Below are 25,006 nucleotides of genomic sequence, written 5' to 3' on the forward strand. Positions count from 1 at the left end.
TATCCATAATCTTGTTGTTGCTTAAATGCACAATTATTAAATTTTTACCATTTTAATGATATTTCTGATTTTAAATTATTAATAAATATAATCATATCTATAGCTTAATAAGAACAGTAAATATTATAATTTTTTTTATTAGGAAGTGTAATTATTATTAAAAAATACTTCTTTATTATTAAATATAGCAATATATAAACACATAAAATAAATTAAATTTTGTGAGAATTTAATATAAAAGAAAATAAATATATATTTTTATTATTCACACATATGGTAATATTACATTTGTGAGTATATTTATAATGTGTTTTAAGATTACTATTAAAACAATGTAGCACACACTTCAAGATGAGCGTATTTGCACCTATATCATTATCATTTGATTGGTTGCAACTGAGTGACAGGGTACATAATAATTTCATATATGCATGAACGCTTATCTACATAAGGTTGTATTTTTTAAATAATAATATTAATATACTATAATAGATAATTTTTATATAACATGAATGATACATGTGCATATATATTTTTTGCATTACCCTTTTAGATTAGCGATATTGGAATAACAAATTGTAAACAGTATGTAGGTATTACTTCATATTCGAGACACAATCGTTTATTATCAGAGAAAAGAAAATGGTTTTCTTTTATTAAATTAAGACGCGGTATAAAAAATGTAAAAAAATCTGGCGCATCCGCTTCAAGCTTAAAACCGCAAGCTAAACCAGCAATGGTAAAAAAACCCGTAATGGCAAATAAACCAGCTGCCCCAATATCAACAAAAAATGTACAAGCTAAAGCTGTAATAGCAAATAAATATTATACTCCAATTACAACAGAAAATGTGCAAGCTAAACCTGTAATGGCAAATAAATATTATACTCCAATTACAACAGAAAATGTGCAAGCTAAACCTGTAATGGCAAATAAATATTCTACCCCAATTACAACAAAAAATGTGCAAACTAAAGCTGTAATAGCAAATAAATATTATACTCCAATTAAAACAGAAAATGTGCAAACTAAACCGGCAATGATAAACAAACCTGCAATGATAAACAAACCTGCAATGATAAACAAACCCGTAATGGTAAATAAACCAGCTGCCCCAATATCAACAAAAAATGTGCAAGCTAAACCTGTAATGGCAAATAAATATTCTACCCCAATTACAACAAAAAATGTGCAAACTAAAGCTGTAATAGCAAATAAATATTCTACTCCAATATCAACAAAAAATGTACAAGCTAAAGCTGTAATGGCAAATAAATATTATACTCCAATTACAACAAAAAATGTGCAAACTAAACCGGCAATGATAAACAAACCAGCTGCCCCAATATCAACAAAAAATGTACAAACTAAAGCTGTAATGGCAAATAAATATTATACTCCAATTACAACAAAAAATGTGCAAACTAAACCGGCAATGATAAACAAACCAGCTGCCCCAATATCAACAAAAAATGTACAAACTAAAGCTGTAATGGCAAATAAATATTATACTCCAATTACAACAAAAAATGTACAAACTAAACCTATAATATCAAATAAATATTCTACTCCAATTACAACAAAAAATGTACAAACTAAACCAACAATGATAAAAAAACATGTAATGGGAAATAAATATGCTGGTTCAACTCAAGGCGCAAAAACAAAAGCACTTCCTCCTAAGAATAATAGCAGAAATAAAAAATGGTCAAAAGAAGTGAAAAGCTTAAGAACAAAATTTATAATAGCTACAATTTTATTTATTATATTATTGAGTTTGTGCATAACATTTCCTACTGTAATTGAAATTTTTCTAGGGTATTTTGCCTTCTCGTATGCTTCTGCAGCTTTTGGATGCATATCGTTGATCGGTTTGATAGTATATGAAATGATTATTAGCAAATTATTTAAAATATATAGAAAAATTGTATTCAAATATAGAATGTAATATATATTAATATCTTCATAATTATGTATAATGGAATATATATATATAGGGTTTAATTTTATTTCGATTGAATTTTGTATAATTTAACAATATTTATTTGTCTATGCAAGTTTATTAAATATTATTATAATATAATAAAAATCATTTAATTATATATAATATGATATTATAAAAAAATATATGTAGTATACTCCCTAATTGTTCATTTCTATATGGAGTCTAAATTTATAACAAAAAAAAGAAAGATAGGAATTAATATTATAGACGATTATAATGCGTGCATATTTCATAAATTATAATACCAACATTTTATTTTTCTTTATATTTTGAATATAAAATATGATTAAAGTATAATTCCGATATTTTATGTGAATATTTTAATTAAAATATATCACATTTATAGAACTATGTTTAATTACATTTTTAATTATTACAATAGTTTATGTTTATATTTTATTTTTAAATGTTAAATTGTGCATATCACAATATAACATATTTTTGCTTTATTTGATAACAATTTTTATTTAATAAAACTGATTGCTTCATGTGACATTATTTTAATTAAATTATAATTAGACCTCAAGAAAACTGTAATAACACTATATATAGAATATAAAATTATAATAATATTTCTTTTGAATAATTGCCTGCGTTATGATATATAAGAATTTATAAATATATTTTTATTGTTAATTAAACATATTACCAATATATAATAGATAGTCATAAAATATAGATCGAGATTTGACAATATAGCATAGTCTATAAAATATTATTATTCTTTTAACATTTTTAGTAATACATAAAAAATACACTATATATATGTGTACACTATCCTTTTATATTTCGATTATATATAGTATCATTTTGCGTTAATTTTTTAAATCCAAATATTAGAAATAGTTCTATATATTTTAATTTATTTACTATAAGGGTATAATATTAGATTAATTACTATTGATTTAAAATTTTAAAGATTTGAGGTATAAATATATTATATTTAAAATAATTAAAAAAAAAGTATATTAATAAAATTTTATATCATATTTTGTTTTAATAATTTGTCTAAAATTTGTCTAATATTTTTTATAACAATTTGTTTAATGTTTTTTCTAATAACATGTCTAATATTTGTCTAATATATTTTTTTTAAATTATAAATAATATGATAGATAGAATAGCGTTATTATTATATACATATAATTTAATAAAATACTATACTAATAACTAATATTGTAATATTGTTTTATTGTGTAAATTTCATATAATTAAATAATAATATTACAAATTCATCATAAATTTTATATTATAATAAATCCTGTTTTATGTGATATTTTTTATTATTTTTAATCTCAAATTTGCTAAATAAAATGTTTGTAATTTAATTCTTAAGTTGATAAAAATGATGTATCCTTAATAATATTGATACACATTTATTTATGTAAATTAATGTGAGTTATAAAATGTGATTTTATATGCAAAACAAATATTATATATAATAAGAATTGAAACAAAAAAAAACATAAACCAAACAAAAAAAAACATAAAACAAACAAAAAAAAGACATAAACCAAACAAAAAAAAACATAAAACAAACAAAAAAAAGACATAAACCAAACAAAAAAAAAACTTAAAACAAACAAAAAAAAACATAAAACAAACAAAACAAAGCATAATGGTAATTTTTTTAAGTTATGTGATTTTATTTTGTATGTAATTATAATATTCGACGTAATAATTTGGTATTATGAATTACAATTTTATAAATATGTTTACATATATAGCATTCGTCAGTTAGCATTTATATGTGCACCCCCCAAAATATTTTAAATATAACATTGTTGCATTAATATGGTAAATATCCATATAAAATAGTTTTTGTTATTTGTAGTTGTAAATTCCCTATAATATTAACTTTTATAAACAAATGGTTTTTAATTAAATCATAAATCCTCATCCATATATACTTCTATAACTTCATCTTCTCTTTCAAAAAGCGCACTTTCACCGTCATCGTAAAAACCTTTAGATTTATCGAATTCCATTTCATCTTTATCCCTTTTTTCTTTTATTCTTATAATTACATAACATGTTACTAAACCAAATGCAATTGCTCCGGCATATCTAACCGAATTTCCTGTATCTCTTGTTTTGGAATATTCTTTTTTATCTGAGTTTGAGTATTGGTGATTTTGATTTATATCGTTTGTTTCATTAATATCATGATGATATGTATTGTTAACATGTTCTGTTTGCGTTATTTCTTGTTCCCTATTAATAGTCTGTAAATTATTACTATTTTCTATCTCCTGTTTTTTATTTTTTAAATCGTCTATAATTTTTAAATTTTGCTGTATTAAATCTTTAAGCATGTTTTGACTCTTATCTAAATCAAGAATTATGTTATTGACATCTTCTTCAAGTTTTTTGGCAACATTATATGATACATTATCATTGTTATTATATTCTGATTTGATTAAATTAATGAATTTGTTAATACGAGAGATTATTGATGTATCATTATTTTTATTACCTGTAATGGTGGGTAATTTTGTTTCTGATTCTTTATTATAATTGACGATTTGTTGTATTATATCGTCTATTTCGTCTTTATTTGGATTATTTTGAATTTTTTTAGTTTGTTGTTCAACATAGTTTCGTATAGTATTGACATATTTTGCTATTTGTTCGCTCCTGATATCATAAGTAGAATTTTTAATATCTTCTAAACTCTTTTGTATTTCGATAAGTTCGTTTTCTATAGTTAAATCTTTAGAAATATGTTTTTTAACATCAATTACATCTTGTGATATGGTAGATATAACATTATTTATATTGTTATTATCATAAAATTGAGCTTTGATTTCATTTATTTTATTTAGAATTTTCTGAAATGATTCAATTGTTTTTTTTAAATTATCCTTAATTTTTGATACATCATTTTCATTATTGTCTTGAATATGTTGTTTGATTACATTACTATCATTTTCATAAGTTGTAACAAAATTTAAAATGCTTTCTACCTTTTTCATTAATTTAGTAATTATATCCATATATAAGGTTATATTGTCATTTTCATCGTTAGTAATATTTTTTATTTCATCTATCTGACTTTCATACTTAACAATTTCATGATATATCTCTTTAAGTGTATTGAAGTTGGGAATTGGAGTTTCACTTAGTTCATTAAGGAATTTATTCTTTTTATCAGAAATTTTTTGACCAATTTTCTTTAAATCATTTAAATTTTCTTTTAATTCACTTTCCTGAAGCTGTAAAATATCATCAAATTGTTTGGATATATCAAAATATTTTTCATTAATTTGACCTATATTTAATAATTTAAAGACATGCATTTTTTTATAAAGTTTTTTTATGGATTTGATTGATTTATGAAGTTCAGAATTGAAATAAACCATTTGTAGTTTATTATTGTGTAATGCATTAGCATCGATGCTATTTGAATCTATTGTAAATAGATTGGTCAAATTTTTAATTGCCTGAGTTGCTTCTTTTTCCTTTTCTATTAAATCATTATTATCATTAGTTGCTTCTGCAAATATACTTGTTACATATTTTTTTGTTTGATGTAAATCATATTTTATTTGCAATGTTCCTATATCATCATTTAAAGAATTGGAAATATCATCAATGTATTTTAAAAATTCTTTTGAAAATTTAGTTGCAGACGCTATGAATTCCGAGTAATCAGTTATTTTGATTTTAAGAGTCTCGGATAATGTTGTATGTGTAAAAAGCATGCAGTTCTTTCTAATTTCTATTAATTTATTAATTAAACCATTTTTTTCTATTACTTTATCCTCAATTCTTTTTATTTCAGTATTAAATTCGTTAGTTAGTTCTTTTAGTTTTTGTTTAGATTGTAAAATATTATTGTTTTCCTCTGAAAAATTGTAATTAGTTTTTTCTGAAGATTTGTAATTATTTTCTAATTCTTCTATAACTTTAATATCATTATTAAATTTTTTTTCCATAGCTGTTACATCAAAATCTATTCCAAGTTTATTTTTTTCCTGTTCATAATTATTGCTTTTTTCTTTGATTTTATCATACTTTGCTGGTTCTAAAATTGCATCATAATTTTGAAAGTTGCATGATAATTTGTTTAATTCATTAGATTTATGTAAAAGTAGTTTAACTTCATTTAATATTTGTTCTTTTTTATTTTTTAAATTACTTAATGTGTCTTTTAATTCATTGGTTGCTTGGACTTTGTCATATAAAAGTCGGTTTTCGAATATAAGATTTAATGTTTTTTGTTCTTTTTTCTGCAATTCTTGACTTCTTTTTAATATATCAAGAAGAGTATTGTAAGAATCGCTTATTTTTGTATATGTTTTTGATATGTTATGTGGAGATGGACTAAATGTTAGCGTATCTTCTTTTTGGGAATCCAAGTGAGGTAATATAGCTATATTAATGTTTTTAAATAAATCTATTCCTGAACTGTTTTTTATTTGAATATTTAAAGTATTTGCTAATTTCGGAATATTTATAAATATGTTTTCTGCCTCATATTTATAACTATAATATTTTTGATTGACAATATTTGCATATATCTGTTTTGTTTGGTTTAGTATATTTAATAATAAATTTTCATCAGTTGAGTTTTTAACATTATTAATAGAGTTTGAAATATTATCAAACCCTTCGTTAACTTTTGAATATTCGTTTTTAAAATTATCATTCACAGTATTTAATTTGTTTTTAAAATGTGTGACTATTCTATCAAATTCATTTGCTTCTATATCATTTAAATAGGATTTGGCTTTATTTTCAATTTTTATACTTTTTGAGAGTTCATTTTGTGCGTTAATTCGCGTATTTTTAATATCATCATATGTTATGGGTTCTTTTGAAACCGTTTTTAAATAATCTGCTATTCGATTGTATGATTCCATAAACTCATTATATATGACACCCATTTCTGTATTATATTTTCCTAGGTTTTCATCAGTGTTAATACCTTTTAAATCATTAGTTTTAAAAGAAGATATTAGCTTTTCTATTGTTGGTTTTATTAATTTTTGTGTTGATTCAATTTGGTTTTTATTTGCTTTGGCGATTTCATTTATTTTTTCTACAATTCCAATTTCGTAATTTTTTTTATGCTTGTTTACATCGATTTTTATTTTTTCAATTTTGGAATTGACTTCATCTAATTCTTTTTTTTTGCCTTCAATATATTTTTTTTTGTTTTTGAGAGATTCTATAAGTTTCTCAAGGGTATCTAATTTCTCCCCGTTCTCTTTTAGTTTTGTTTCTTGAGTATCTATAGATAAATTTGATATTTCTTTCTCTATGTCTTTGGTCTCTTTTAAACAATCATCTGATTTTGTTCTTAGATCCTTTATTTTTAAGAATTTTGTTTCGAATGGCTGTACGGATAGTTGAATATCTATTATTGCTTTATTAGATTTATCATTTTTAGCGACTTCATCTTCAATATTAATTTTTTCATTTTTTATTTCCTTCATTTTTTGTTCAGATTTGTCTGCTTGGGATATAAAAGTGGTGTGTGTGTCTTTTATTTCCTTTATGATTTGTTCTGAATCATTTTTTGTTTTATCAAATTTATTTTTTAATGCTATTGCATAATATTTATCTAAAAGTACAGTTACATCTTGTTTATATTTTTCAAATAATTCCTTATTTTTTTTAAATGCTTGTATATTTGTATCAGCCTCATTTTTATAACCATTAGACATATCTTTGTGTTTTTTCAATTCTGTGATATTATAATCATGGTTATTAGTGCCATTATTTTTTTTAATTTTTAATATGTATTGTGCTTTATTATCAGCCATTTCTATATTATTAAAGTTTAATAATACATTTTCATTATACTTTTCGGCATTTTTAAAATGATTGGCGATATTAGTTTCTTTGTTTAAAATATAAGTTTTTAAATCTGTAATCTTCTTTATACATTCACCAACATAATCATCATCTATTGTTGATCCTATTTTCGATTTACAATCTTTTAAATTTGAATCGTCTTCGAGTTCTTTAATTATTGTTTTTGAATTACTTAATTCAACAGTTATGTTTTTATTATTCTTTTCAATTTCATTAGTATATTCTTTTACTTTATCAATAATTTTTTTAATTTTATTTAATTTTAAAATATTATATATGCTCGCAATTTTGCTTAAAATTTGATTAATATCATTATTATAATTTTTGGATTCAGAAACCTTTTTCTGTAACTCGTTTTTAATATCATTTATATTTGATTCCGTAGAAAACTCTTGTATTATTTTTAAAGAATTTTTATGGATATCAGAAATTTTTTCTTCATGCTTTTTACTTATATTGTGATATTGTTTGTCGTCGTCATGTGATATATTAAGCGCTTCCATTTCTTTATTTATGTACATTTTTATGTCCATGTTTATTTTCATTTCATTTTCTATTTCTTGTGATTTTTTTTTTATATTATCAAGATCATCCATATATTCTTCCATTGATTTTATCATGTGTCCAGCCTTTTTCTTTTCTTCATCAATTTGTTCCAAAAATAGTTTGCCTAAACTTTGTCCATATGATACATTTATATCTTTTACTTTTTTTAACGATGTGTTATTTTTTTCTATTTCTGATATTTCATCTAATAATTTATTTATTTTTATATATATATTTTTTTTTTCATCTATTTTTGTTACTATATTTTTTATTTTTTCTTCAATTTCTTTTGGATCCTTGTTATATATGGTTTTATCTGTTACATTTTCGAATTTGTCTGTTTTTCCTTTTATTTCGTCAATATGGCTCCCTGACTTTTTTTTTATTTCCTCTAATTTATTTATATGCTGATCGATTTGTTGGCTTACAGTCTTAATTTCATTTTTAATTTTGTTAATTTCATCAGGATATTTTATATTTTCTTCTTTCCCAAAATCATGAAAATCATATTGTTTTAATTTTCCCTTTATTTCATCCAAATTGGTTACGTTTTTTTTTACCTTTTCAATTACTTGGGTATTTAGTGATTCTATACTTTTTCCAATTTCTCTTTTCATTTCGTCACTAATATTATAAATTGATGCATAAATCGCTACTTCGATTTTTAAAACATTTTCATTTATATCTGCATTTTTTTTCTTAATATCATCAATAGCTTTTTCTTTTTCATCGAATTGTTGATATAGCATGTTTTTTTTATTTTTTCCTAAACTTTCCTTTAATTTATTGAAATATTCCATTAATCCATTGTTATTTGATTCGTGATCATTTAAAGCGGCATCTGTAAATGTTTTATCTAATTCTGTCTTTTTTTCTGTTAATATATTTTCAAACTGGTTTGTATAAAGTTTATCTATTGAATTAGTTTCTTTTACGGTATTAATATTTTTATCTAATTTGTCTTTTAATATAGTTTGTTTATTACGAAAATTTGATATTAATTCATTTGTATGAACACATACTTTTATATATTCATCTACCTTTTTAAGAGTATCGATATTTTTATATTCCTCTTCAATGGATTTATTTGTTTCAATAATTAATTTCTTAATATTATTAAATTTCTTTTCATAGTTATTCACCAGGTATTTTGAAATTTCAATTCTTATTTTTTTTACTAATTCGGTAATTTTTTCGTGTTCTGAGTTAGCCTTTTCTTTATAAGCTCCGTCAAAATCAATATATTTCTTTAATTTACGTAAGAGTTCGTTTTTCATAGCTGTTACTTCATTGATGAATTTTGATGTTTCATCTTCTTTGATAGGTATTTTCTTGGCGTATTCTTTGGATTGGTCATAGTTTTGTTTTGCTTCTTCTCCCTTTGTATTGTCTACATTAATTTGATCATTATAATGTTTTCTGATTTCTATTATTTTTGATTGATATACACTTAATTGGTCATTTTCCTTAGTATAGTCATTTATTTTATTTGATAGTTCTTGTTCTTTATTTTTAAATTCTTTTAATGTTTTATTTAGATCGTTGTCAATTTCTCCAAATATATATTTTATTATTTCTAAAATTAAGTTTGATAGTTCATTTTTGCTAGTTTCTATATTCTTTAGATGTAGTTCAACTTCTTCAATTTTCATGTTTTGGATTTTATTATATACATTATCTATTTCCGATTTTAAAGTTTCAAGTTCTTTTTTATTTTTTATAGGATCAATGGTATTTTCTTGAACTACAGAAGACAATTCATTGTAAAGCTCAATAATGTTACCTTTATAAATTTCGGATAACTCTGTTTTTATTGTACTATATATTGTATCTTTTTTCTTTACATATTCCTCAATTTGAAATGGCGTCTTTTTACCTAATTCATCAATGTATTTATTCTTATTTTCTATTTCCTTCTTTAAGTCAATTGCTTTTTTAATATATTCCTTTTTTTTATATATGTCTTTTATTGTTTCTTTTAATTTTAATTTTAATTCTTCTATATATTTCTTTTCAGCCACCTCATCTGAGTATTTTTTAAATAAGTCTCTAATTTCATTTTCCAATTTAACAGTTTCTTCGTTTTTATCGTTTAACTTCGCTATTGTTTCGAGTCTTTTCGTTTCCCAACTTTCTGCTAATTTGAGGGCAGATGTAAATCCTGTTTTTTTATCATCATAAGTTGATTGATTTAATTTTTGTTTTATTTGAGTAATAATTACATATTTTTCTGAAGCGGCATCATTTTTTAATTTTAGCATAGACTTATTTAAATCTGTAAATTGATCCATAAGTGGTAAAATTAATAATATATTTTTGTTTATATCATTGGAATTATCACGATTTCGTTTATTTTTATAAAAATCCAATGTATTTTCAAATGTTGTATGGAAGTCAGCTTCTAATACTTTTAATCTAGATTGTGGTTTTGACAAATCATAATCATTAATACCATCTTTTTCTATTATATTTCCATTTGAATCTGGTTTGTCTATTAATATTTCCCCTATTGATTTAAAAAAGTAATCTAAGGATTCCACATAAGTATAATATATTGCTTCTAAATTTTGTATAATGCTACCATTATAATCTAAAATACCATACGACTCGGCTCTCGTTTTAAAATTATTAAAATGATTATCACAATTATTATCAATAAAAGTGGGTTCTGTACATTTTTTCACAGAAGCATCTTCTTTTTCGTATATTTTTATGTGTTTTTCATATTTATTTTTAATATCCTTGAATTGTTCCTTTATAAATTTTAGTTTGATTGCAATACCCTTTAGATAATCTTTTAGTTCTAATTTTTCTATTAGAAAATCTATAAATGGAATAGTATCATTATCGTTGGGAATTTCCGATTTTTTTTTATAAGTTACACCGATATTCATTGTATTTTTACAAAATTCAGAATATTTCTGAGTAATAGTATGGAACTTTTTGTTACTTGTGCATTCCATTTTATACAGTTTTTGTTCACTCGAAATAATATTATTTAGTTCATCTTTTATGCTTTCAAAATTATTTTTTAAACAATTTACAAACTTGTTTTTTGATGATTTATATAAGTTGTAGTCATCCATCGGAGGATTATTATAAAAATTATATAAAGGATTGTGCATATTGCCCATTTGTTTTATTAGCTCATCTCTTTCGGTTATGCATGATCCGTTTGTTATTGCGATTTTATTAAAAACCTGGTCATGATCTTTCTTCATTTTAATTTTTTTACTAGAAGTTTGATGTATATTGAATTTATCGAATATTTTTACAATATATTTAGAAGAATATATAGGTTTGTAAAAAGGCCATAGCACATTGTCATTATCATTTACACCATATAGAACTTCGATCATATTGAATACTTCATGACTTACTTGAGATACAATGTTTATTTGTAAAAAAGACTTTTTAATTTCAGTTAAGTTGTTATTTGTTTTTTCATGTTCATGATTAAAATTTCTAAAATCATCAATATTATTTGTCTTATTATATAATGTGAGTTTTGCATTGTTTATGTCTTTTTTATTTAGAAGGGAGTTGTTATTTATTGAATGTGGCTGTATATATTTTTCATTATTAATGGAATTATTTTCATTATCATATTGTTTTTCATTTGAAAAGTTTGAATTATCAAAATCACTTTCTTTTAAATTATGGTATGGATTATAATTGTTTAACTTTTGGGCATTTTTGTTTTTATTTTCCTCAATTTTTGTTGCATAAATTATATCTGCATATTAATGGTGAAAAAAATTAAGTAATATTAGTATAGGAACATACACATTTGCATAATTAATACATACACACATATTAAATAAAATATATAAACTCATGAATTGAAATAATTTGCTAAAGATTTCTATTATTACCGAAGGAAATAAAAAATGCAGCCAAACTAATAATATAAATATATTTTTTCATGATTAAATATAATATATTTTTTTGAGTTTAAAAAATTATATTATATATATGTTTATTTTATATTTATGATGTTTTTACTTGATTTTATTTCTTAATATGAATCTTGTTCTACACTAATCGTTTTAATTTTCTACTTGTCGATCTTTTTATTTAAAGATAATATTCATCATGTTTATATATAAATAAAAAATATATGTTTAAGTATATAAAACAAATAATTTTCCATTAAATAAAATTTTTAAATTCAAAATTAATAAGTTATTATTTGTTGGTGTGTAGTTAAAAAAAGGAAATTAAATAATTATGCTCTCATTTTTTTTTTAATTTATATAAATAAAAAAATTAATAATTGCATTATAACTTTTTTTTAAGATAAATGTGTCCGACAAAAATTGACAAGCCAAAAACATTTATACGAATTAATTAAAAAAAATTATAATGATATACAAATAAAAGGGAATAGCGATTCGAAATAAAGAGCTTTTTATTTTACTTTTTATGCATGCAGAAAATCAATATAAATTTTAATTAAAAACTCTCCATGTTTCGGTTTTAGAACAAATAATTAGTGCCGTGTATATAGAACCAAAATTAAGATGGTACCCAGGTTCCGTGTGTAGAGTTTTGTTTTAATCAAATTTGTAGAATTTGATAATATTTATTAAACAATATATATATAATAAATTGTTTAAGTATATAAGTAAAAATTATAAAAAAAAATGTCTACAACCTGAATTTTTAATCTCTAGATAAAGACAAAATTTTGGACACAGAAGACATGTATAAATATTAACACAAAAATAACACTGTAAATAAAAAATATATCATAAAATTTAATATTAAAATTTGATGAGCTCATATAAATTAAACATTATTAATGTATAATATTGGTATATTATATTTTAATGGTAAGTTTTGGTTAATTATATATAACAACTTTTATAAATTATCCCCAAATTGCTAATTATTATATTTTGGGCTACAATTAATTATATATCTTAATAATAAAAATGTATTATAAATATATGAATAATAAATAATGGAAATTTGGATTATATTAACACATTTTTTTGAATTTGATTATTAAATTTTTTTTGTTAATTTTCGAATAATAAAGTAGAAATATTTTATATGGTTTAATTTATTTTTCATAAAGGTTAACACTATATTATTAAAATTATTTTTTTAATTTTAATAGCTACACATATAGTTTGGGAAGTGTAAATTTGTATAAAATTAATATATTTTAAAATGGGTATAAGAATATTTGTAATTTTTTATAATATATTTTATTTGTAATAATGAATAAAAATGGGGATATAAAATTGGAATTATTTATTATACTATATAAATTTTTTAATGTTATATTGATGATTAAATATTGAATATTATTTAATTCAGGTAAATTAATATATTTATATGTAAATGTAGATTTTATAGAAAATTTGTATAGCAAATAATTTGTTTTACTATATTTTATGGTATTATAGATATAAAAATCCGTAAATATATGTTTTAATATATTGTTTTTATTAAAATATATATATTATAAATATATTATTTTAAAAAAAATTATAAATGGAATGTTATAGATTGGTTTAAAGTATTTTATTGCATTCATTAATTAGATCGTTGTAGTATAAATAATAAAATAGTAGTAATAATAAGTAAATAAATAAACATAATTTTCACACATGTGTAATTGGCGAATAAACTACTACTTGATCGGTGTGTATATTATTACATTTATATATTTTTTTTCTCCAAAGTTCGCGTATATTTTCAATTAAAAATGGAAAAATTGGAAATATTAGAAAATTTACACGCATCTGCATAATATGACTACACTAGAAAATATTTTTATTTTATGGTTTATTATATTTTTCCATTTTGTTTTTTTGTGGTTTATCAAAAATTGTTAAATAAAATTATAAAAACACCAAGATCAAATCGTTTTTTTTGTTAGTTTTAAGTTACCGGATTTTAAAAGCTATAACATTTCTTATATCCATTTATACATAGTAAATATCAAATATTTTTGATTGTTTTCGTATTATTAGTGCATTAATTCTTTTTTTCTATCTATAAAAAAATAAATATAAATGATTAACTTAATTTTGAAACATGTTCTTATAACTAAAATAATACATAAGATTATTAAAAAAGCAAACGTTCGTATATATAATGTATTTATTATTTTCATATTCAAATAATGTTCAATTATACTTTCTAAATTGAGGAAATATATATAATCGCCGTCAATTATTAAAGTTTTTTTTAATTCATAAAATAAAGGTTAAAAATGAAAAATAGTTTATAAGTTGTTTTATTCTAACCCATTTGAAGCTGCTACTATTGGAAAATCGTGGTGTAATAGTGAAAGTGCAAATACAAAATACAATGTTTAAGAAGTGTGGAGATAGAAACCTAGGAACAAGCGACGATGATATTTTAAAAATAAATATATTATAGTTGGAAATTTTAGTTCCACTATAAGAGAAAACGTTGATTTGCAAAAATAAAAAGGCATAAAGGAGAACATTCATAAGTAAAAGGTAAAGTACAACAAAAATATAGACAATTAACTAAAGAATATAAAAAGCAAATATTTAGTAAAAATGCATTAAATTAAGCTAAAAAATAGTTGATATTATTAATAATGTAAAACAATTTTTAGAATATGATATAACCCTTTTTATGCGAATATGCGTGTGTGACAATTTTCCATTATTTAAATTTATTTCACTTGTTAAAAAGTTTTAATATGAATTCTGATAAGAAATCGCAATAAAATGGATAAATTGCACCATTATTTTTTTGAAAATGTTTTATATTCATGGAACGGAAAAAGAGAACTAATGTTAAGGGATAGTAATGGAATGCAAATAAATAAAAAGGTTAATGTTTTGGGGAAAACATTTTTTCAGCACGGTTTTCGTAATTATATCATATTATGAAGTATTAACTTAAATTTTTGTTGTCAAAATAGGAGTTAGATAGTTTTGTAAGAATTCCCCTAAATAATAGACTCGATTAAATGATGAATTAAATTATATATTATAAACTTTGTATGATATTTTTAAGCATATATTTATTATTATATATAGGTGGTTATGGGACCGTACCATGAGTTATAGTTTTGTTCTATGGAATATATGTTTTGGGTTAGGTTAAGTATTATATTGTATTTAATTTTGAATAATTTGATAATATTTATTAGTTTAAAAAATGGTTTTAAGTATATATAGTAAACAAGTTATTAAAAATATGTATAGGATAAGTTGGAGTTTTTAAAATTTATATTAAGTCTAAATATGTAAGAGAAAAAATGAGGATAAAAAGGAACGAATAAAGTAATATATTTTGACAAAATATAAGAATTGCATTTCTTGTTAATATAACTTAATGGTAAATGTGTTGAGCTATACTATATACTTTTTGTATTTTATTGTTAATTTTGTGTTAATGGTTTATGGGACAATTGATCAAATATTGGAATAGATATCGAAAGATTATTCCAAAGTATAGATTTGATCTTAGAAGAAAACGTTGATTCAAATAATTACAATGTTTAATATGAGAAACTGGGGAAAATGAGAGGAATTGGAGGAAAATAATTTATTATGATTTGCTTCCTCAGTAACACCTGAACCAAATGATAAATGGGGTGATGGAAAAATGAATTTGAATGTAATAAAAGTATAAAGTGGTATTTGGAGAAAATATATATAGTGAAATAAGTTACGTTAAAGGTATATTTATTTTAATACGCATTATTTTAGGAATTAGTATAATATTTAAAAAATATTTGTACACTGGAAAATATTATATATTTTTGTGATTTTTACGTTAGTGTTTATGTTAGTATTTATGAGTTGGGGGAGAAGCGGAAGGAAAAAAGATGAAAAGTGTTATAAATTGAGTCAATAAGAAACTGGGGTTATTAATATATACAAACTTATTCAGGTCGATCCTGCACCATTTATTAATTGATTTTTTTTTGTTTATAAAAGAAAGTAAGATTCTTTGGAATGACAAATTTAATTAACTTATATTTGAAGTCAAATTTAAAATGTGTATAAATTTAAATAGTACTAAATAAACTGCATTTCAATTATTAGTATAAATAATTATGGCTTTAATATGTGTGAGCTATATTAAGGCTCATTTACCCTATTTTTATAAAAAAATAAATTCTCTATTTTTTATATGAGGAAATGTACTATAATTAATGTGCTATAATTATATTTTATTTAAATAGTATTTATAAAAATAAAGACAAAATAATGTTTAACTATTAAAGGTACTATAATATGTGTTTAATGAATATGACAAATAAAACGTTTGCTTATTAATTGTATTTAATTTTCTGATTTAATGTATATTATCCATTGTGATTTATACGAGATATATTTGAAAATATAAATATTTTATATGATTTTAATAGAAATAATACATTTGATGATGTATATTATGAGATATATTTATAAATAAAATTATTACATAACAATCTATGAAAAAAAAAAAATTTTACAAAAAAATGGGAAAATAAATTATAGAATATTATTAATATTTAAAATTAGAGAAATATAACAATAAAATATAATAAATTAAAAATTATTTAAATGTAAATAACAATAATGTTTTGTTAATGTTTTCATTATATGTTTATATTTATTCATATAAAAAATATATATGTATATAATATTTTATTATTTTAATTAATATTTATTAATCGGGACGTATGTAAATAATAATAGAAAATATATAAGTTTCCTAAATATTAAAATCGTATCACTAAATATATCAATGTATTATAAATTATATTAAAAAATTATTTGTATAACAAATTTTCAAAAAATAAATTTTAGGAAAAATTATTATATACATAATTTTTTTTATAATTAAAATATTAAAAATGGTGTATTTTTTAGAGAAAAATTAATATTTATTTGAAAAAAAAATAACATAATAATATGTATATCCATAATACTTTTAATGAATATAAGATGTTTATAACAACGGTTACATGATTTTATTGGAAATTCAAAAAATTAATAAAATAAATTCCATAGTTTTTTTATAGGTATATTTATTCATAAATTTTAGAACAAAAAACTAACAAATATTATTATTTTTGTAATATCAAATTATCATCATTATTTCAAACTACACTTATCATTTCATTTATTTAATAAAGATAAAAATGAGAGTCAGTATTTTAAAATATGTTTTTTTTTCAATTATTATTTGTTTTTTTGAATATGACAAAAATGTAAGTTATACATTATTTTCTTTTATTATTAATAATATTTTATTATAGTTTTTGTATCTATTTATTTTACATTAATTTTATATTATTGTTTCATGTATTGGTAAAACAATTAAAGGAAAATTAAAACTAATTACATATATGTTAATAAATATTTCATTTCTTTGCAGGAATTATGCCTTGAAAGGAGTATAATAAATTTTAGAAACAATAGGGTATTAGCATATGCAGACAATCAATTCGATTTAAATGATTTTTATCAATCAACTTTGAGTCTTGCAAATCAATTTAATGAATATAATGACTATGACTATAACGATGACAAAGAAATATCATTTCTTCGAAATACTATAAATTCACATATAAAGAAGCATAAAGAAAATAATGCATTACCCGATTTAAATAATGTAGATAAGAGAACTAGAAAGTTAATTAATGAACTTCGAGCAGAATTAGAAGAAGTAAAAAAAGAGCTTGATAATAAAAGGAATAATGAAATAGTAATACGACAAAAAAAAAAAAAAATAACAAAAAAAGATAAAAAGAATTATGCATCAGAGGATGAAAACTCTGAAGAATCTGAAAATGAAGAAAATTCACTGGAGACAAAAAATGATCAAGATAAAAAAACAACCAGAAAAATATTGAAGAGGGGAATGCTGTTGATTGGAATTTCTATTATGGCTTTAATGTCAGGGACGTTATTAATACCATTTATAGTTTTAATTACACTAATTTCAGCTGACTCAGCTATTAAAATTAAGAAACTCACTAAATTTAAATTGTCCAAATTATTTAAATAACCACTCTTTATTATTATGTTTTATTACACTTGATTAAATGATTAAAAATTATATATTTAATATTGTATGGCATAAAAGTTATACCTTTACATTTTATATAATAATGGAATTTGATTTAATTGTTTATTTTAGTATTAATATTATTATTACATTTTTTTTAATTTAATATATAATGAATTTATATTTACTTGATATTTGTTAAGAACACATTTATCCATATTTTCATGGATATATATTAATATATTTTTAATTTATTCGCTTTTAGTTAATATTTGTAATTATTTTAAATAAACTTAATTTGAACACATTTATTAATGAACTTATAAGTTATATTAAAGGTTCAGGTTTAGGTTTAAGTTTAGAGTTGCGTTTTGGAGAACTCGTATTCGGGTTAGGGTTAAGTATTATATCTCATTTAATTTTTTATAATTCGAACACTAATTAAATATATGTATCATCCCGTATGTTTAATTTCGAGATGAAGTTAAAAATATGTACTCAAAAAAGGGCCACATCCCATTTTTTCATAAGTTATAATATAAATAATTGAATGTTCATATCGATTAAACATTATTAAAATAAAATATCTATATTGTGTATATTAATATATATATTTACTATATAATAATCGTCTGTTATATAAAACTTATTAATCAGGGATTACATTGAACTATGCATAATGTAATATGTTTCTTTATTTGATGAAAAATTTATTTAGTAAAACTGATTATTTGTATCATATTTATATTAATTTAAATCATTTTATCCATCTGAACTGTAATAATAGCATTGTATATGAGGTTGGGTATTGATTACAAGATGATTCATTGGAAACAATTGTCTACATTATAATATAACTTCAGGTTAATGAGTATATTTTTATTGTTAATTAAACACGTTGTCAATACATAATATATAATAATAAAATATAAATCAGGAATCGACAACATAGCATTGTCTATAAAATATGATCATGCTTCTAACATTTTTAGTAATACATAAAAATTACATTATATATATGTATACTATCATTTTATGCTAAAGATTTAAATTCAAATAAAAGAAATAGTTTTATATATTTTAATTTAATTACTATAAAGGCATAATTTTATATTAATCACTATTATTTTTTAAACTTTATAGTTTTGAGGTATAAAAAAATATTACATTTAAAATCGTTAAAAAATAAAATATAAGTATATTAATAAAATTTAATGTTATAGTTTGTTATAATACTTATAAACAATCTAGTAAATAAAATTAATGTTATTGTTCTAATATATATAATATTGTATCAATGGCAAAACTGAAATATGTTAAATTTGTGAAACATATACAATTATATATTAATGCAAAATATATAGAAAAGGTTAATAATAATTAATTTAATTTGAACTAATATTATTTTTATTAGGTTATTATATATATACAAATTCACAAATATATTGTTATTTCGAAATAATATATGTTATAGAATGCTTGATTTAAACACTATGAAACGAGGAAATAATATATATTGATTTAAAGTATTTTTATTGAGTAAATAATTAGTTTTTCGTAGCATATAATGTTGCATCAGAGGTAGCAATAATAATATATTAGTATGTTGCTAAATATGAACAAATATTTTATGTTTATTTGATATACTTATATAGGTGTATATCCATTATAAATATTTTTAAACATGTGATAAGATTAAAATTGTATGCATACAAAATCAAATGAAATATTACGATTTTGACTTAGTATATTTTAATGTGCTAATATTAGAATTAATATTATCAGGCAAAATAATATTAATAATTCTATAGCCTTCTTAAAAATGTTGTTTTTCATCATAAAACTAAATATAGTTTATTATAAAATATAAAAGCAAACTATATATTTAGAAAATAACTCTAAGTCATTTATAATGAAGAATTTTAATATATATACATGAATTAAAAGCTTTAATAGTAGAAAATATAAAACATAATTAAATTATGTAGAGTATATATATCTTATATGGCTACATTATTGTCTTAAAAAAACATACTTCCCTTATCTCTCCTATCTAAAATGTAAATATATCAACCTAATTCCGCATAGTTTTCTATTATATTTTAAAATTTGCATCAATACTTATTTATGTATTAATATTTACTAAGTATTATTTTAAAAACAATTTACATCCAAAGACTTATTCAAGCTTATAAATAGAATAATAAATATGGGTTCAGCGCTAATTAATGTTTAAATAATGGAAAGGATGGTAAAATATATTATAAAATTACCCAATAAAGTATACTTATAAATTGAAGTATATAGGAATAAAAATAAGGTTATTTAATGGATTAAAATTATTTTTTAATTTATCTATATTTATTATAAATAATATAAATTTATGTAATTTGCATAGAGATGTAAGTAACATAACTTAATTTGAAAATACTACAATTTTAATAAAACATGGTATATAGTATTAGAAACAAGTATATAAGTATTTAAAATATATTAGAGAATATTTATTTATATACTCTTAAGGATTATACTAATAATATATTTATTAATTTTTACATATTTATAGGTTCAGGCGTGTAAATCTGTTTATTAAAACATAAGAAACAAACTTGAATTTTTCTATATTGAGACATAAATATAAGGGGATGCAGTTTAAACTCATTGCAAAATTCCTTAAATTTTTATAATAAAAATATAATGGCTATTATTAATAATCATGAATTTTAGCATAAATTATATTATACATATGACAAAAATGCATTAATATTTCCAATCTAAGAGATTTTAGCTATTTTTCATAAATTATATATAAACTTATTATTGTATTATTACTTTAATTTTATATTGATATAAAATAAAATGTGGTTAACTACAGATAATTGTTATATAGAGAATCCAAGTTTACGTCCTCTATTTTGATGCAATATATATGAAATTAATATGACGTACTTAATTTATAGTTCAAAAACAAATTTTCAATATGGCAATTAGTAATGTGGTACATGCAATTTATAGAATAAACATATTTGTTATTACACATTTTGATATATTATCTATATATCACTAATAAATTTAATTTCAATAACATTTTATTAAATTTGTTTAAAATTGCTTCATAGTGCCAAAAGTTTGACAATTTCAGGAAGCTTTTTCAAGATGATTTAAAAGAATCTAGAGAATATAAATTTAATTCTGGAACGTTCAAGAAATATTGTCCTAATAGTAATTGTGGTAGTGATACCGATATAGTTAACGCTGGCTGCTTATGGTTATTTTATGAATTTTTCGGTAAACTTGGTACCACAGTTGATCCTAATACTTATAAGGGTGATGTTTTATGTATTATGATATGGTTAAGTTATATATTAAGCCTAAAGCCACCTGATAATATCACAAAATTAAACGATTTTTATTCTAATCATATACAAAATAACGAGAAGTACACTACGCGTAATGTTAATGATGAAGGATATGACAGTTATAAGGATATCATAGATAAAATAAAGGAGTATATGGATATTAATATTAATCATATGTCTAAATTTTATGAATTACTTAAATTATTATGTAATATGAATACTGCTTATACGAAAAGTAAAAGTACCGATTTTTCACAACATGCTAATAAATTTGTTTATGAATATGAAAAACTCCTTAATGATGATAATAATATTGACAACAGTTCATACGATAAAATATTAAATGTTTTTTCCAATTATTATAATCAATTTGAAAAAGGCAGAGCTCCTAGTAAAGCACAAATGGAACGTCCTCAATTACCAACAGAAAAAACATCCAAAAATGTTGAAGGAGGAAGTTCTAAAGAAATAAGAACAGCTGAGCCCTCTATTGAAAAAGGTCAATCAAATACTGTAACGACAATTCTGAGTTCTAACACTACATTATCAATCTCATCACTAGTAAATAAATTAATTCCAATTTCATTTATATTGGTTATAACAATAATTTTATTAGGAATTGCATATAAGGTAAATAATAAGGAATTAAAAAATTATTTTCATTAAATATCTGAAACGTTAACAAAAAAATCATACATTTCTTAACATTTTATATTAGTATTCGTTATGTGGATTTCGGAAACGATCTCAAAAACAACAAATAAGAGAAAAGCTAAAAAAATAATGAAGAAAATGGATCATTAATATATGATTCGAAGAATAATGACAATTTACGGAATAATAATAATGATTAATATATTTTAATAAATTGTCTATTTAGAAATAAGTAATTTTTGCATAATTTTATATAGTTTTTATGTTGTGGAACCCACATCCGGGTTAGGGTTAAGTATTATATCTTTATTTAATTTTTTATAATTTAAACACTAATTAAATATATGTACCATACCGTATGTTTAATCACGAGATGAAGTTCAAATGTCCAAATATACAACCAAAAAAGGGGTACTGTTATTAATATGAAAGGGGATACATAACATTTTTTCATAAGTTATAATATATATAATTGAGCGTTAATATCGATTTAATATGATTAAAAATTGTCTATATTGCATATATTAATTTATATTATCCTATATAATAATTATTTATTATATAAAATATGTTAATCTGTGATTATATGGAATTATGCATGACATAATATGTTTCTTTATTTTATGAAAATTTTATTAAGTAAAACTTATTATTTGTATCACATTTGTTTTAATTTAAATCGTATTTTTGTAACCGAACAGTATAATAATTTTATTATCAGAGTATAATTATAATTTGATTCATTTGGAACAATTGCCTACATTATAATATACCCTCAGGTTAATGATTATATTTTTAATGTTAAATAAACACACTACTAATATATAATAGTCATAAAATATAGATTCATAAAATATAGATTCATAAAATATAGATTCATAAAATATAGATCGAGATTCGACAATACAACTATGTCTATAAAATATATTTTATTTTTCTAACATTTTTAGTAATACAATAAAAATATGCATAATAATAAAAAATTACATTATATATATGTATACTATCATTTTATGCTAAAATTTTAAATTCAAATAAAAGAAATAGTTTTATATATTTTAATTTATTTACTATAAAGGCATAATATTAGATTAATCACTATTATTTTTTAAACTTTATAGTTTTGAGGTATAAATATATTACATTTAAAATTGTTAAAAAATAAAATATAAGTATATTAATAAAATATAATGTTATAGTTTCTATAATACTTATAAACAACTAGGTATATAACATTAACGTTATTGTTCTAATATATAATATTGTATCCATGACCAAACACGGAAATATGTAAAATTTGTGAAATATATACAATTATATATTAATGCAAAGTATATAATAATTAATTTAACTTGAATTAATATCATTTTTATTAGGTTATTATATATATATAATTCACAATTATATAATTAAATATATTGCTATTGCGAAATAATATATGTTCTAAAATAATTTAAAAACTATGAAACGAGGAAATATTATACATTGATTTAAAGTATTTTTATTAAGCGTATTAATTATTTCGTTGTACTATACATAGACATAGCAGTAACAATAATAATAGTAATAACAATAGATAAAGTATTAAACGCGGACAAATATATTATGCTTATTTGATTCAAATACGTTGATATATATTATTAAAGGTATGATAAGATTAAAATTGTATGCATGCAAAATCAAATGAAATATTATAATTTTGATATAGTATTTTTTAATGTGCTAATATTAGAATTAACACTATCAAGCAAAATAATATTAATAATTCTATAGTTTACTTAAAAAATGTAGTTTTTCATGAGTCTGAGTTAATTATTATAAAATATATAGTATAATATTATTCATTAAAATTTAAAAGCAAACTATATATTTAGAAAATAATTATATGTTATTTATAATGAACAATTTTAATATATATACATGGATTGAAAGATTTAATGGTAAAAAATATAAAATATAATTAAACTATGTAAAATAGGTAAATCTTATATGGATACATCCTTGTCTTAAAAAAGTATAATTCCCTTATCTCTCCTATCTAAAATGTAAATATAATAATTTAATTACGCATAGTTTTATATTATACTTTAAAATTTGCATCAATACTTATTTATATGTTAATATTTAATATTTAATAAGTATTATTTTAAAAAAAATATGCATTTAAAGACTTATTTAAGCTTATAAATACGGTTTCAGTGGTAATTGTCGTTTTAAACCGTGAGAAAGATGTGCAAAATATATTATAAAATTACATAATAAGATATATTTATAAATTTGAGTATATTGGAATAAACATAAAGTTATTTAACGCATTAAAATTATTTTTAAATTTATCTATATTAATTGTAAATAATATAAATTTATATAATTTGCATAGAAAATGAAACGATACAACTTAATTTCTAAATGTTATAATTTTAATAAAATATTTGTGTATAGTATTAGAAACAACTATATAAATATTTAATATATTTTAAAAAATTACTATTTATATACTTTTAAGTATTATAGTAATAATAGAACTTTTTATTTTTTAGATTTATACAGTATTTAAATTTTAGAAAAGAAATCATTAAAACATAAAATATAAATATATTCCTTTTCTATGTTCAAA

The 25,006-nt window shown here is 20.8% G+C and overlaps 4 protein-coding genes across 4 annotated transcripts; 3 read left to right on the forward strand and 1 right to left on the reverse strand.

Moving 5' to 3' along the window:
- Nucleotides 1-351: 351 nt before the first annotated feature.
- Nucleotides 352-1,948, forward strand: PY17X_1249800 (uncharacterized protein; the record flags this gene model as incomplete). Its single annotated transcript, XM_722668.3, has 2 exons — nt 352-408; nt 554-1,948. 2 exons carry the CDS (start codon nt 352-354, stop codon nt 1,946-1,948), a joined length of 1,452 nt encoding a protein of 483 aa, XP_727761.3.
- A 1,943-nt stretch (nt 1,949-3,891) lies between these two features.
- Nucleotides 3,892-12,301, reverse strand: PY17X_1249900 (reticulocyte binding protein, putative; the record flags this gene model as incomplete). Its single annotated transcript, XM_022956930.1, has 2 exons — nt 3,892-12,110; nt 12,250-12,301. The coding sequence occupies 2 exons, from the start codon at nt 12,299-12,301 to the stop codon at nt 3,892-3,894; spliced, it is 8,271 nt and encodes a 2,756-aa protein (XP_022812759.1).
- Nucleotides 12,302-17,507: 5,206 nt separating this feature from the next.
- PY17X_1250000 (fam-b protein) lies at nt 17,508-18,376 on the forward strand (the record flags this gene model as incomplete). The annotated part of the gene is made up of 2 exons (XM_719207.2): nt 17,508-17,576; nt 17,744-18,376. 2 exons carry the CDS (start codon nt 17,508-17,510, stop codon nt 18,374-18,376), a joined length of 702 nt encoding a protein of 233 aa, XP_724300.2.
- Nucleotides 18,377-21,356: 2,980 nt separating this feature from the next.
- On the forward strand, nt 21,357-22,519 carry PY17X_1250100 (PIR protein; the record flags this gene model as incomplete). The annotated part of the gene is made up of 3 exons (XM_022956931.1): nt 21,357-21,371; nt 21,496-22,365; nt 22,454-22,519. 3 exons carry the CDS (start codon nt 21,357-21,359, stop codon nt 22,517-22,519), a joined length of 951 nt encoding a protein of 316 aa, XP_022812760.1.
- Nucleotides 22,520-25,006: the final 2,487 nt, after the last annotated feature.

The sequence above is a fragment of the Plasmodium yoelii genome, assembly GCF_900002385.2.
Source record: "Plasmodium yoelii strain 17X genome assembly, chromosome: 12".
Taxonomy (NCBI): domain Eukaryota; phylum Apicomplexa; class Aconoidasida; order Haemosporida; family Plasmodiidae; genus Plasmodium; species Plasmodium yoelii.